This window comes from Pseudophryne corroboree, chromosome 6, assembly GCF_028390025.1.
Source record: "Pseudophryne corroboree isolate aPseCor3 chromosome 6, aPseCor3.hap2, whole genome shotgun sequence".
NCBI lineage: Eukaryota > Metazoa > Chordata > Amphibia > Anura > Myobatrachidae > Pseudophryne > Pseudophryne corroboree.
This window is the reverse complement of record NC_086449.1, coordinates 200,228,810-200,242,019: the sequence shown is the minus strand read 5'-3', so window position 1 is coordinate 200,242,019 and position 13,210 is coordinate 200,228,810. Positions and strand designations below refer to the sequence as shown.

Here is a 13,210-nt window from a genome sequence, read left to right as displayed (position 1 = left end):
GCCTGCACTGCGGTAGTTCCACCACTGATAGGTGCCTACCTTGCTGCACCTTCCTCCAGGAGACTGCAGCGTGGTAGGCTAATGGGGGCGTGTCTGGTGGCAATGTGGGCGGTCCGGGGGCATGGGCGACTGGGAAAGTGAGCGGCCTGGGCGCGTGGCACTATAGTCGCGTCATCGTGGCCCCGCCCCCGCTAGACAGTGCAGAGAAAACAGGCACTGTACAGCGGGGGGTGGAGCTACGATGATGCAAATCAGCGCATATCACGTCATCGTATCCCCCCAGGACAGCCCACTTGTTCTCTGCTGTGGGCGGTCGAGGGGGAGTGCGGGGGCTGCCAGCAAAGGCGGGACACTTGCCCACCTTTCCGATTCAGCATGGATCGCAAAAGCAAAATCTTTCTCTAATGAGCAATACCATGCACAGTGCAGGTGGGGCAGATATAATGTGTGCAGAGAGAGATAGATTTGGGTGGGGTGTTGTTAAGCTAAAATCTAAATTGCAGTGTAAAAATAAAGCAGCCAGTATTTACCCTGCACAGAAACAAAGTAACCCACCCAAATCTAACTCTCTCTGCACATGTTATATTTGAACCACCTGCAGTGCACATGGGGGCCGATTCAGACCTGATCGCTAGGCTGCGTTTTCTCACAGCCTGCGATCAGATCTGAACTGCACCGCAATGTGCAGGCATGATGGACCGCAGCAACTGGGATCACCGGTCAGCGACAGGATGGTGCGAAAATTCCAAAGGCACCGGCGATCGCAAATAGATTGATAGTTTGTGGTTGGCAACTAGGGAGGCCAATCCCGGGCCGTTTTTTCAATCCCGGGATTCGGGGTTGAAAAACGCTCAATCCGGGATTCCTGGGATTGCAGTAGGGATCAGTGAAGGGCAGTGGAGAAGGGTGTAGGGAGCGGCGCTGGTGGGAGGGTGTAGGTAGCTGCACGGGAGGGATGGTGTAGGTAGCGGTGCGGAAGGGAGGGAGGGTGTAGGAGGCGGCGCGGAAGGGAGGGTGTAGGTAGTGGTGCGGGAGGGAGGGTGTAGGTAGCGGTGCGGGAGGGAGGGTGTAGGTAGCGGCGCGGGAGGGAGGGTTGGTGAAGGTAGCGGCACGGGAGGGCAACTGTTAGAGAGCACTGCACGGAGGGAGGGTGGGTGTTAGTAAAGTAATACTACTATTAGGTGGGCAGCAGCCATGGACACACTGAACGCGGTGGCATTTCAAATGAAGCGCCGGCCGCCAGCCAACCAGAGCTGGCGGACCGGCAGCCAATCAGGGAAGCGGCCGCAGCTGTCGCTCCTGATTGGCTGGCGCTGCTGCGGCAGATTCCCTGATTGGCTGCCGGTCCGCCAGCTCTGATTGGCTGGCGGCCGGCGCTACATTTGAAGTGCCGCCGCGTTCAGCGTGTGTCCATGGCTGCCGCCCGCCTAATTGTAAGTAGTATTACTTACACACCCACCCTCCCACACATGCGCAATGTAATCCTGTGAATCCCGGGATTGGAGGCTCCAATCCCGGGATTCAAATTCCGCCATTTTTGGGCCCAAATCCCGGGATCCCGCCGATCCCGGGATTGGCCTCCCTAGTGGCAACTGACTGTTTTCAAGGAGTATCCGGGAAAATTCAGGAGGGACCTGGTGTTTGGAGGGAGGGTGTTTGACGTCAGCTCCAGCCCCGATCATCGCAGCAGCAGAGTAAGTCCTGGGCTGAGCAAAAACTGCACAAACTGATGTTTGTGCAGTTCTGATACAAATGCGATCGCACACCTGCACACAACCAATACCCTCCCCCTGTAGGCAACGACTACATGGATTGCAGGGATGCAAAAAACGCACCTAGCGATCAGGTCTGAATTACCCCCATGGTTTTGCCCATTAGAGAAATATTTTGCTTTTGCGATCCATGTTGAATCAGGCCCTTAGAAACAAAGAAACATAGACTTTGACAGCTGATATGAATCACTTGACCCACCTAGTCTGCCCTTTTTTTACCATATTTTTTTACCTCAAACCTTATTTGATCCTTTTTTATTGTAAGGATATCCTTATGTCTATCCCATGCATATTTAAATTGCTCTACTGTCTTAGCTTCTGCCACCTCTGATGGGAGGCTATTCCACTTGTCCACTACCCTTTCAGTGAAGTACTTTTTCCTCAAATTTCCCCTGAACCTCCCCCCCTCCAGTCTCAGTGCATGTCCTCGTGTCCTATTGCTTCTCTTCATTTGGAGAATGTTTCCCTCCTGGCAGAGGCGGAACTCTGGGAGGCAGCGGAGTCTGCTGCCGCCGGGCTCCTGACCTGAAGGGGGCACCTCGTCTCCACTTCCGTGCCGGCCGCAATGAGTCAAACTGACTCAGTCCTGTAAGCCCGTCAGCCGCGGGCTGTAACGAGGTCCCTCCAGCGCTCAGCCCCGGGAAATCACGGCACATGTGCGCGGCTGCAGTGACTGTGGGAGTTAAGAGAGAAGCTGCTGCTGCCACCGTTGCTGCGGGTGAGTGTGCGGGGAGGGGAAGGTTGTTGGACACGCGTGCAAGGCTACAAAAGTTGGTACCACATGTTGAATGGGCACCTGGAGCTGAGGCTCTCCCCTGTGCCGACTGTTTCTGCTCAGCCCATGACTGCTACTAATCTGGGACTGCTTCTGCTGCCGACGATTAGGAACGAGGTGGCTTTGTTCTGGACACTAATCCTCATACAGGCAATGCCTATAAAAAAGGTATGTTTGCAGATATATAGGTGTGTGTGTGTGTGTGTGTGTGTGTGTATATACACACACACACACACACACACACACACACTCTAGTCACGAATGACCGCCACTCTGCCTCATCTCCCCCTCCACTCTGCCTCCCCCACCCACTGTTCTGATCACCATTGCTCTATCTGCCCCCCCCCCCCACCCCTTTGCGAAGACCTTCTGTCCTATATAGTCGACAAGAAAAATATTGGTGCCCCCCAAACCCCTATATATATTTATAGTGGTTCGGGGTGGGCACCAATATTTCTCTTGCCTCCAGGTACCTGAGACGAACTTACGCCACTGCCTCCTGGACTTTGTTAAAATCCTTGATATATTTGAAAGTTTCTATATCCCCCTTGCCCATCTCTGCTCCAAACGATATGTATTGAGATTTTTTAGTCTTTCTGAGTATGTTTTGTGATGTAGGCCATGCACCATTTTAGTTGCCCTTCTTTGTACAGTCTCTTATGTATTAATATCCTTCTGAAGATATGGCCTCCAGTATTCTAGATGAGGCCATACCAATACAGTGGCATTATTACTTCTTTCTTTCTGCTGCTGCTGATTCCTCTCCCTATGCAACCAAGCATCTGACTAGCTATCCTCATTGCTTTGTTACATTGCTTACCTGCCTTTAAGTCACCTGAAATAGTGACTCCAAGATCCCTTTCCTCCTCAGTAGCTTGCAGTATATTGCCATTAATACTATATTTAGCCTTTGGATTTTTGAGACCCAAGTGCATGATTTTGCATTTTTTTTGGCATTAAACTGTAATTGCCACACTCTTGACCATTCTGCTAGTCTACCTAGATCCTCTGTCTATTAACTTAGTGTATTGTGCATGACTTATTAGCCACAATAACATTACATGTTTCCAGACTTAAATTTCAGGCTGATTAGACTTCAGGTGCATGTTGTATACTTTGCTCTATAAAAGGTTCTGCATATGCCCAAGTCTGTCACTGTTAGTGTCTCAGTGCTGTATGGCTGTACAGTACTTAACCAGGGAGAGATTGATACATTATCATATTGACTGATTTTTATCTTCTATCACCTGCATCTTGTTATCTTCAATGAAACCTAGTCTGGAGTCAATGTGCGGACTAACCTACTTGCTCACATCTGCTATGCACCTAACAGGCCTCTGTCAATAGAAAGTACATACATACAGATGTAACCATGCTCCTCTTTCTGTGAAGCGGCATTTTGCATCACAGCATGCTGCATGGCGTGCCAGGCTGTGACTATTCACAGTCGGCGATCACTTCATTTAAAGCCGGCGATCACTTCATTAATTCCTTTAGGAATTAATGGAGCGAACAGTAGCCGACGTACCATGCAGCAAGCCACGTTGCAGCATGCTGCATCGCAGCAAAGTGAGCATGGCTGCATCTATAAATCTCTATGGCATTTAGTAACTCTGTTTCAGCGGACATCAATTTCTGGTGAATGTTTACATCAGTAATTCAGATTAATCATATGTAAGGAAGTATAAGGAAATACAATTTAACCTAAGATTATCATTTTTTTGCCATTAATAAAGTAAGTTTGTGCTTTAATCAAGTAATGATATTTATTAATGTTTCTCTAACTTTTTCCTAGGTAAAGATTAAAATATGAACACATGCACTGGTGTCACATTCAGATCACCCATTATGATGAGATACCACTATGACATTACCAGCATCACTGCATTACTAAAGCCTTCTATAAACACTGTAATACGGTGGTACAATTCTATTGTTTCAGACCAAATTGGCCACAAATTGATGCACAGGGGCTGATGGCAACTAGTCATTGCTCATCTGGACTAACTGATGTTAATAGGGCACTTGAGCTAATCAGCTGGATCTGTCCAATGACATTGTCAAACAAGTTATATTAAAAATGTGAATTTTTATATTAACTTCAGCTATGTCATTCTAATGTATGTTTTAGACCATGGATATGCTGCCAGCTATTGTGAATCAGAGCCATCTGGTCCTGCCCGATGCCAACATCTCATCGTTGGGATTTCTGGGCTCATGGAGAGAGCCTACATTTACAGCAGCTGCTAAAGTACGTGTGGGAGTCACCTGCTGCTTCTTCCTACTGGCATCATGTAGTAACGTGGCCGTACTGTGCAGCATCAGCAGAAAGCGATGCAAGTCTCATCTCCGGATCCTGCTTCTCAGCCTCTCTGTGGCCGACCTGCTGGTCACCTTCCTGGTGATGCCCCTGGATGCCCTGTGGAATGTGATGGTGCAGTGGTACGCAGATGAACTTTCCTGCAAGATCCTTAACTTTGGGAAGTTATTTGCTATGTACTCTGCAGCTCTAGTGCTAGTGGTGATCAGCCTGGACCGTCAGTGGGCCATTCTCTACCCACTCAGCTTCACCAGTGCCGGCCAACGCAACCGCATTATGCTATGGATGGCCTGGATTGGCAGCCTGCTATTAGCATCACCCCAGGTACAGATCAGCAATGTCTCTCTGTGACTATAGTCACCATTATAATACCCTGTATACAGTGTTAATAAGGGATCAGTATGAGATCCCAGCGCATGAGATCCCGGCGCTCAAAATACAAACGCCAGGATTCCGATGTGGAAGAAGCCGACAGGGGTGAGTAAGGGGTTTTCTCCCCTCTCCCCAACCCCCTGATCCTTCCTACTCGCAGCCTAACCCTAACCTACCTCCTTACCTGTGGTGCGATGCGTTATGTCCTCATTCGGGATTCTGGCTGTTGGGATTCCGACGCCGGGATGGTGCACCCATTCTGGATGTCGGTGTCGGCATTCAGAATAGGGTCAGTATTCCGGCGTTGGTATTCTGAATGCCTGGATACCGACAACCGGGATCCTGATTGCTTCCTGGTAATAAATACAGTGCTTTGGAAATTAGTGAAATCTGTTATAGGTGGTAGGAGCCAATGCAGCATCTTTGGTACGTGGGGGCTCATTTATCAATAAGCGATAAAGCTCAATGTGAATGATAAAACTTGTTGCGTATGATAAATGGTGCTCCAGCCAATCATCTCCTGTCATTTGTTCAGATCCTAACTGTCATGTGTTTGAAAAATGACAGTTGGGAGCTGATTGGCTGGAGCACCATTTATCATAAACAATGATTTTCCTCATTCACAAAGAGTTTTATCATTCGTTGATAAATGGGCCCTTGTTCTGCTGAACGCAGCAGCAAATTTGTTAGCAGTTGTGCAAAACCACGTGCATTGCAGGGGGGGCAGATATAACATGTGCAGAGAGAGTTAGATTTGGGTGGGGTGTGTTCAAACTGAAATCTAAATTGCAGTGTAAAAATAAAGCAGGCAGTGTTTACCCTGCACAGAAACAAAATAACCCACCTAAATCTAACTCTCTCTGCAAATGTTATATCTGCTACACCTGCAGTGCACATTGGAGGTAATTCTGAGTTGATCGCAGCAGGAACTTTTTTAGCAGTTGGGCAAAACCAAGTGCACTGCAGGGGAGGCAGATATAACATGTGCAGAAAGAGTTAGATGTGGGTGCGGTGGGTTATTTTGTTTCTGTGCAGGGTAAATACTAGCTGCTTTAGTTTTACACTGCAATTTAGATTGCAGATTGAACACACCACACCCAAATCTAACTCTCTCTGCACATGTTAAATCTGCCTCCCCTGCAGTGCACATGGTTTTTCCCAACCGCTAACAAAATTCCTGCTGCGATCAACTTGGGTTTACACTGATCTATGGGGATAATTCAGAGTTGATCGTAGCAGCAAATTTGTTAACAGATGGGCAAAACCATGGCCCTTATTCCGAGTTGATCGCACCAAGCAACTTTAAGCTGCTGGTGCGATCAACTAATCTCCGCCTATGGGGGAGTGTATTTTAGCATAGCAGGGCTGTGATCGCTTGTGCAGTCCTGCTATGCTAAAAAAAAGTTTCACACAAAACAAGACCAGCCCTGGACATACTTACCATGTGCGATGGTCACGGCTTTGGCGTCAGACATCCGCCCTCCGTTCGCCTGGACACGCCTGCGTTTTTCTTACCACTCCCCAAAAACAGCTTCAAACAGTCACTTGACGCCCCGGAATGCCTTCCTGCTGTCAATCTTCTTGCGGTCGCCGCTGCGACCGCTTTATTTGCTGTCAGCGTCGTTGCCCGGCGACAAATGTTGCCGGCAACTACGCGTGTGTGCAATCCAGACCCGATCGCACCGCCATACCTCCCAACTGTCCCGATTTTCGCAGGACAGTCCCTTTTTTGGGGACTGTCCCACTGTCCCACCCGCGGGCCACAGTGTCCCGCGGAGGGGGGGGGGGGCAGTTGGGAGGCTCTGTCACTTGCTGCCCTGCTTAGCAGAGCAGCGATGAATAGAAGCTGTGCGCATTTACCCTGCACAGAAATAAAATAACCCACCCAAATCTAACTCTTTCTGCACATGTTATATCTGCCCCCCCCCCCCCCCCCCCTGCAGTGCACATGGTTTTGCCCAACTGCTAACAAAATTCCTGCTGCGATCAACTTGGAATTACCCCCATGGTTTTGCCCAACTGCTAACAAATTTGCTGCTGCGATCAACTCTGAATTACCCCCATAGATCAGTGTAAACCAGACTTGCCTACTCTCCCAGAATGACCGGGAGGCTCCCGAAAATCAGGTGACCCTCCCGGCCCCCCGGAAGAACAGGCAAGTCTCCCGATTTCAGGGGTTCCCCACTGCCCGGCCGCCCACTTAGCGAGTAAAGTGGGCGGTCCGGGCAGGCGATGGCACGATTCTTGTTGAATCGCGTCATCATAGCCATGCCCCCTGCTGTATAATGCCGGTAATAGCGGCATTACACAGCGGGGGCGTGACTTACGTGACGCGATCCCGCAGCCACGCCCCGTTCCGCCTCCGTCATGCCCCGTCACGCCTCTGGCCCGCCCCCCTCTGCACGCCCCATCACTGCCCACCCCCCTGCTGAGCCAACCTGGCTGCTCTCTCCCAGAGAGAGCAGCCAGAAAGTCGGCAAGTATGGTGTAAAAAATGTTTGTAATATTTTAGTAAAAGAGAATAATGATTCCTGTGCTATTTCTGCTTAGTGTAAGGTCTGTTTGAAATTCATTGGAGTGGAAAACATCTAACATACGGTCTGTGTGACAAGGAGAGTCTCCATAGACTACATATTGTGTGACTTATGAAATCCAAAGCGTTTCTGAGCTACTCCTAAAACCTTTCTCCATTACATGGCTCTAATACAGCTTGAGATTTGTACACTGCATGTTCTAAAGGTGGATTTGTATGATTTTTGAGTTACGGTAATTATCTTTAAAGATACAGAAGCATGCATTCTGCATGTGCATGACAAACATTTGTTTGATACGGAATCAGAGCCGGTCCTAACCAATATGATGCCCTAGGCAAGATTTTGGCTGGTGCCCCCTAGCACCACCGCTGGTTTCGCCTCTGACCTTGCACCTCTTTCCCAGCACCATCACCCCTCACTCATAGCAGTCCTTATTTTGGTGTTTGTACCCCCTATATTTTAAATAGGAACAGTTCGCACATTTGGCGCACAGCCCAAAAAGGGGTGTGTTTTTGCTGGCAAAGGGCATGGCCACACAATAGTAACCCCAAATCAAATTACGCCACACAGTACTGCAACTTTATTCACATTTGATCATGCGATAGTGTCCATAATTCACATTACATCCCACAGTAGTATCACTTTACCTTATAAACGTTACTCCTCACAGTAGAGCCCCTTATTCACATTACATCACACTGAATTGCTCCTTATTCACATTACACCACACCCTATTGCTCTTTATTCACTTTAGAAGACATAGTAGTACTCTTTCTATACGCAATGCCACATAGTAGAGCACCTTATACACATACAGTAATGCCACACATTAGTAATGCATTTATACACATAATTCCGCACCGTAATGCCCTTTACACATATGAGACACATTATTAATGTCCTTATAAACATAATGCACCTTACACATTATGACAACCTTTATTAATGCCCTTTTACACATAGTGTCCCTTACACATATGCTGCACATTATTAATGCCCTTATTCACATAATGACACACATTTTGCCCCCTACAGATTTGCTGCACATTATTAGTGCCCCTATGCACATAATGACACACATAGTGCCCCTTACACATATGTTGCACGTTATTAATGCATTTTTACATGACACACATAATGCTCCTTACACTGGTTCACTACGATATGCCGGCGGTCGGGCTCCCGGCGACCAGCATACCGGCGCCGGGAGCCCGACCGCCGGCTTACCGACAGTGTGGCGAGCGCAAATGAGCCCCTTGCGGGCTCGCTGCGCTCGCCATGCTACGGGCACGGTGGCGTATTTTATTCTCCCTCCAGGGGGGTCGTGGACCCCCACAAGGGAGAATAAGTGTCGGTATGCCGGCTGTCGGGCTCCCGCCGCCGGTATGCTGGTCGCCGGGAGCCCGACCGCCGGCATACTGAAGACCACCCCCTTACACATATTCTGAACATTACTGCACTACCAACCAACTCACATGCACACAGCACTCACACTGCTGCTAACACTGTGACCTCTGCCTCTGCTTGGATACAGATGTGTCCTCATAATTCTTGCCACAATGCTAATGTCGGGCACCTTTTTTTATGAAAATGCATCTTATTTGCATTGCTATGTGGCTAGGATGCACAAGCTGCTTCTGCTGATTAAACTGATATGCAGCATGCCTATATACTGTGTGAGACTGTGGCTGTATCTGCATATGAAATGCTACACACAGAATATAGGCATGCCGCATATCATTTTAATCAGCAGAAGCTGCTGATGCCCCTAGGCATATCAAATGCCCTAGGCAATTGCCTAGTTTGCCTATGCATATGGCCGGCTCTGTACGGAATACACAGTATTTACCAGCAGGTTGCCGGCTGTCAAGATCCCAGCAGCGAATGCCAGCGTTTTAGACCTAACCGAAGGCATACCTCCCAACATGACCCTCTCCAGGAGGGACACAATGCTCTGCTTCTGGACTTTTCTCTTAATTTATGATTACCGGCACCTGTTTTGAACAGGTTAGTGGATATGAAAGGTGTTTCACCACAGGTGATGGCAATTATACATTAAGAGGGAAGTCCAGGAGCAGAACATTCTGTCCCTCCTGGAGGGGGTCATGTTGGGAGGTATGCTGAAGGAGGTGGGTCGGGGGGTTGAATAGGGCAGGCCTGGTCCTTAGTTTGGGAGAGAGCAGGATAGAGGAGAAGAAGGGGGCAGGCCAGGTTCTCTGGCTGAGAGATAGCAGGGTAGAGGTGATGGGGGAGGGATGAAGGAATGAAGGGACACCCTGGTCTTATAGACGTGTTTCAATGCCGGAGATGGTCATGAGAGCCTGACATCCCCAGCGACAAGAGCAGGACCGCCTCCCACTCAGTGGCAGCAGTAACTCAGAGATGAGCCGAGGGTCCCCCTGCCCCTTCCTCTTCTCCTCCAGCCAGACCACATTTGCATTCTTTTTGTCACTGCCTACAGTGCAGCAGCGTGGCCGCAGTGGCATAATAATCAGTCAGTTTGTCTCATTATAATGCCGATGGCTGTGGGCCCCATCAATGCGCCAGCGCCCTCCGGAAGTCGGCGCCCCGGGCAAAAGTCCTGCTTGCCCACGGCAAGATCTGCTACTGCATCCCATCCATAATGTCAAATTCTAGGTTTACCTACCAACTTTTGCCAAAAGATCGTCCCCCCACACCTAAAGAAAAAAAAAGACAAAACAATATTGTAATGCATGGTTCATGTGTGCCTGTGAGTAAACATATTGCACTCTGTAAATGTATTTGTTGGTTTTCCTGTGCAAAATTTAACACAGTTTACTGTTGTGTTCTCAGCTCTTCCTCTTCCGTCTGCGAACTGTCCCCGGAGCCAACTTCACACAGTGCGCTACACATGGGAGCTTTGCCCAGCGCTGGCAGGAGACCACTTACAACATGTTCACTTTTTGCACCCTGTTTGTCACTCCACTGGGCGTCATGATTGTATGTTACACCCGCATCCTCTGGGAAATCGGCAAACAGGTGAAACACAAGAAAGGTGGGATGTCTTTATATCTAGCACTTGGGACGAGACTAGAAAATGTGTGATTTTTTAATTTGCTCTCACACAGTATTTTCTGTCCGCTGCAAAATAATCTGTTCTGTAATGGCAGTATGTTTAAATTTCCCATGTTTCCGGGTTTGCTCCAGACAGTCGTGGGTTTCTTTTTTTAATTCTATATTTTTTTGTTATGCATGGGGGGAAGGGGCTATGCAATACCCCAGACGACATATGTAATTGGGCCCAAGTTTGCCGGAGGGACAGGATTCCGGTTAATCTCTGACGTTTTTTTTAAAGTGGCAATCGTTTACAAGGCATGGACCACCCACTTCACTTGGTAAGTAGGCGGCTGGTTGCTGGGTAGCAATCGTCACAGGGAGTCTTGGCCACTCTTCCGTAGAGGAGGCCACATGATTTTTACGGAGCCTCCTGGCCATTCCATGAGAGTAGGCATGTGTATCAATGTCAAATTTATATCTTCAGAGTACCAGTGTTAAATGTCAGTGTCCTATTTCTATCCTCAGAGTGCTAGTGTTGTATGTCAGTGTGATACTGTATTTATACCCCAGGAGTGGCATTGTTATATATCACTGTCATATTTATACCCCCAGAGTGCCAGTGTTATATATCAGTGTCATATTTATACCCCGGAGTGCCAGTGTTATATATCAGTGTCATATTTATACCCCTGGAGTGCCAGTGTTATATATCAGTGTCATATATATACCCTTGGAGTGCTAGTGTTATATATCAGTGTCATATTTATACCCCCGGAGTGCCAGTGTTATATATCAGTGTCATATTTATATCCCCGGACTGCCAGTGTTATGTATCAGTGTCATATTTATACCCCCGGAGTGCAAGTGTTATATATCACTGTCATATTTATACCGCCAGAGTGCCAGTGTTATATATCAGTGTCATATTTATACCCCCGGAGTGCCAGTGTTATATATCAGTGTCATATTTATACCCCCGGAGTGCCAGTGTTATATATCAGTGTCATATTTATACCCCCGGAGTGCCAGTGTTATATATCAGTGTGTGTCATATATACCCTTGGAGTTCTAGTGTTATATATCAGTGTCATATTTATACCCCCGGAGGCCGGAGCGCCAGTGTTATATATCAGTGTCATATTTATATCCCCAGACTGCCAGTGTTATGTATCAGTGTCATATTTATATCCCAGGAGTGCCAGTGTTATACAGTATATCAGTGTCATATTTATACCCCCGGAGTGCCAGTGTTATATATCAGTGTCATATTTATACCCCCGGAGTACCAGTGTTATGTATCAGTGTCATATATATTTATACCCCCGGAGTGCTAGTGTTATATATCAGTGTCATATTTATACCCAAGGAGTGCCAGTGTTATGTATCAGTGTCATATTTAGATCCTCGGAGTGCCAGTGTTATATGTCAGCGCCATATTTATATTCACAGCTTGTTATATGTCAGTGCCATTTATATCATCAGAGTGCCAATGTTGTATGTCAGTGCCATTTTTATTAGAGACTAGCTGTTTTACCCGTTCTTCACACGGGGGTGTCTCATTTTCACGGGTTGGTAAATCTATAGAGATGTAGCCCCTAAAAGAATTAGCGTGAAGATACATAGCCTATATGTTAACGGACAGTCTAAAGAACATATCCATTTTCAAAAAGCGACTCCGAAAACTATGGATTTGATACTGATGTCGGTCATTTAGGACATTTTATTTTTCACCCCCCCCCCATGTTGATGGGGGCTGAGCTTGGACTTAAACGGCATCGGGAGTGTCACTATTCATCTCAGCGACCCCGAAAACTCTGGATTTTTACATGTCACCCCCTTCCCACCCCCACCCCTAGAGGTGCTAGGAGTGTCTTACCGCGACAGTATTTTTTTCCAGATTGTAAGTCATATGTGTACCAAGTTTGGTGTAAATTGCTCCAGGCATTCCAGAGTTATTCCCAAAAACTATGGATTTTTACATGTCACCCCCTTCCCACCCCCAGCCCTAGGGGTGCTAGGGTTGTCTTACCCCCACAGTATTTTTTTCCAGATTTTAAGTCATATGTGTACCAAGTTGGTGTAAATTGCTCCAGGCATTCCAGAGTTATGCTTGAACATACATACATACATACATACATACATACATACACAGTTACACACATACACACACAACATCCATTTTTATATATATATTATATATAGATAGATGAACGGGTCCGGTTCTCCGAGAACCGGACCCACCTGAACTTCCCGATTTGAGTCCAGATCAGGGTTTCCCGCCTTACTCGGATCCCAAATTGAGGCAAAACGTCATCATGCCGCTGTCAGATTGTCACGGGTTTTGGATTCTATAAAGATCCCCGGTGTTCGGCTCCATTTTCAGTACGCTTGTGAAGAGTGTACTGAACGGATGTGTCCG

General features: G+C 47.7%; 1 protein-coding gene across 1 annotated transcript in view; it reads left to right on the top strand.

The window, feature by feature from the left end:
- LOC134931845 (gonadotropin-releasing hormone II receptor-like) overlaps positions 1-13,210 on the top strand; it is a 102,940-nt gene that overhangs the window by 39,986 nt on the left and 49,744 nt on the right. The window contains exons 2-3 of the mRNA XM_063925606.1: positions 4,679-5,191; positions 10,588-10,789. Of these exons, the coding sequence (XP_063781676.1) occupies positions 4,682-5,191; positions 10,588-10,789 (712 nt within the window). The 5' untranslated portion in view covers positions 4,679-4,681. The remainder of the gene's footprint in view (positions 1-4,678; positions 5,192-10,587; positions 10,790-13,210) is intronic.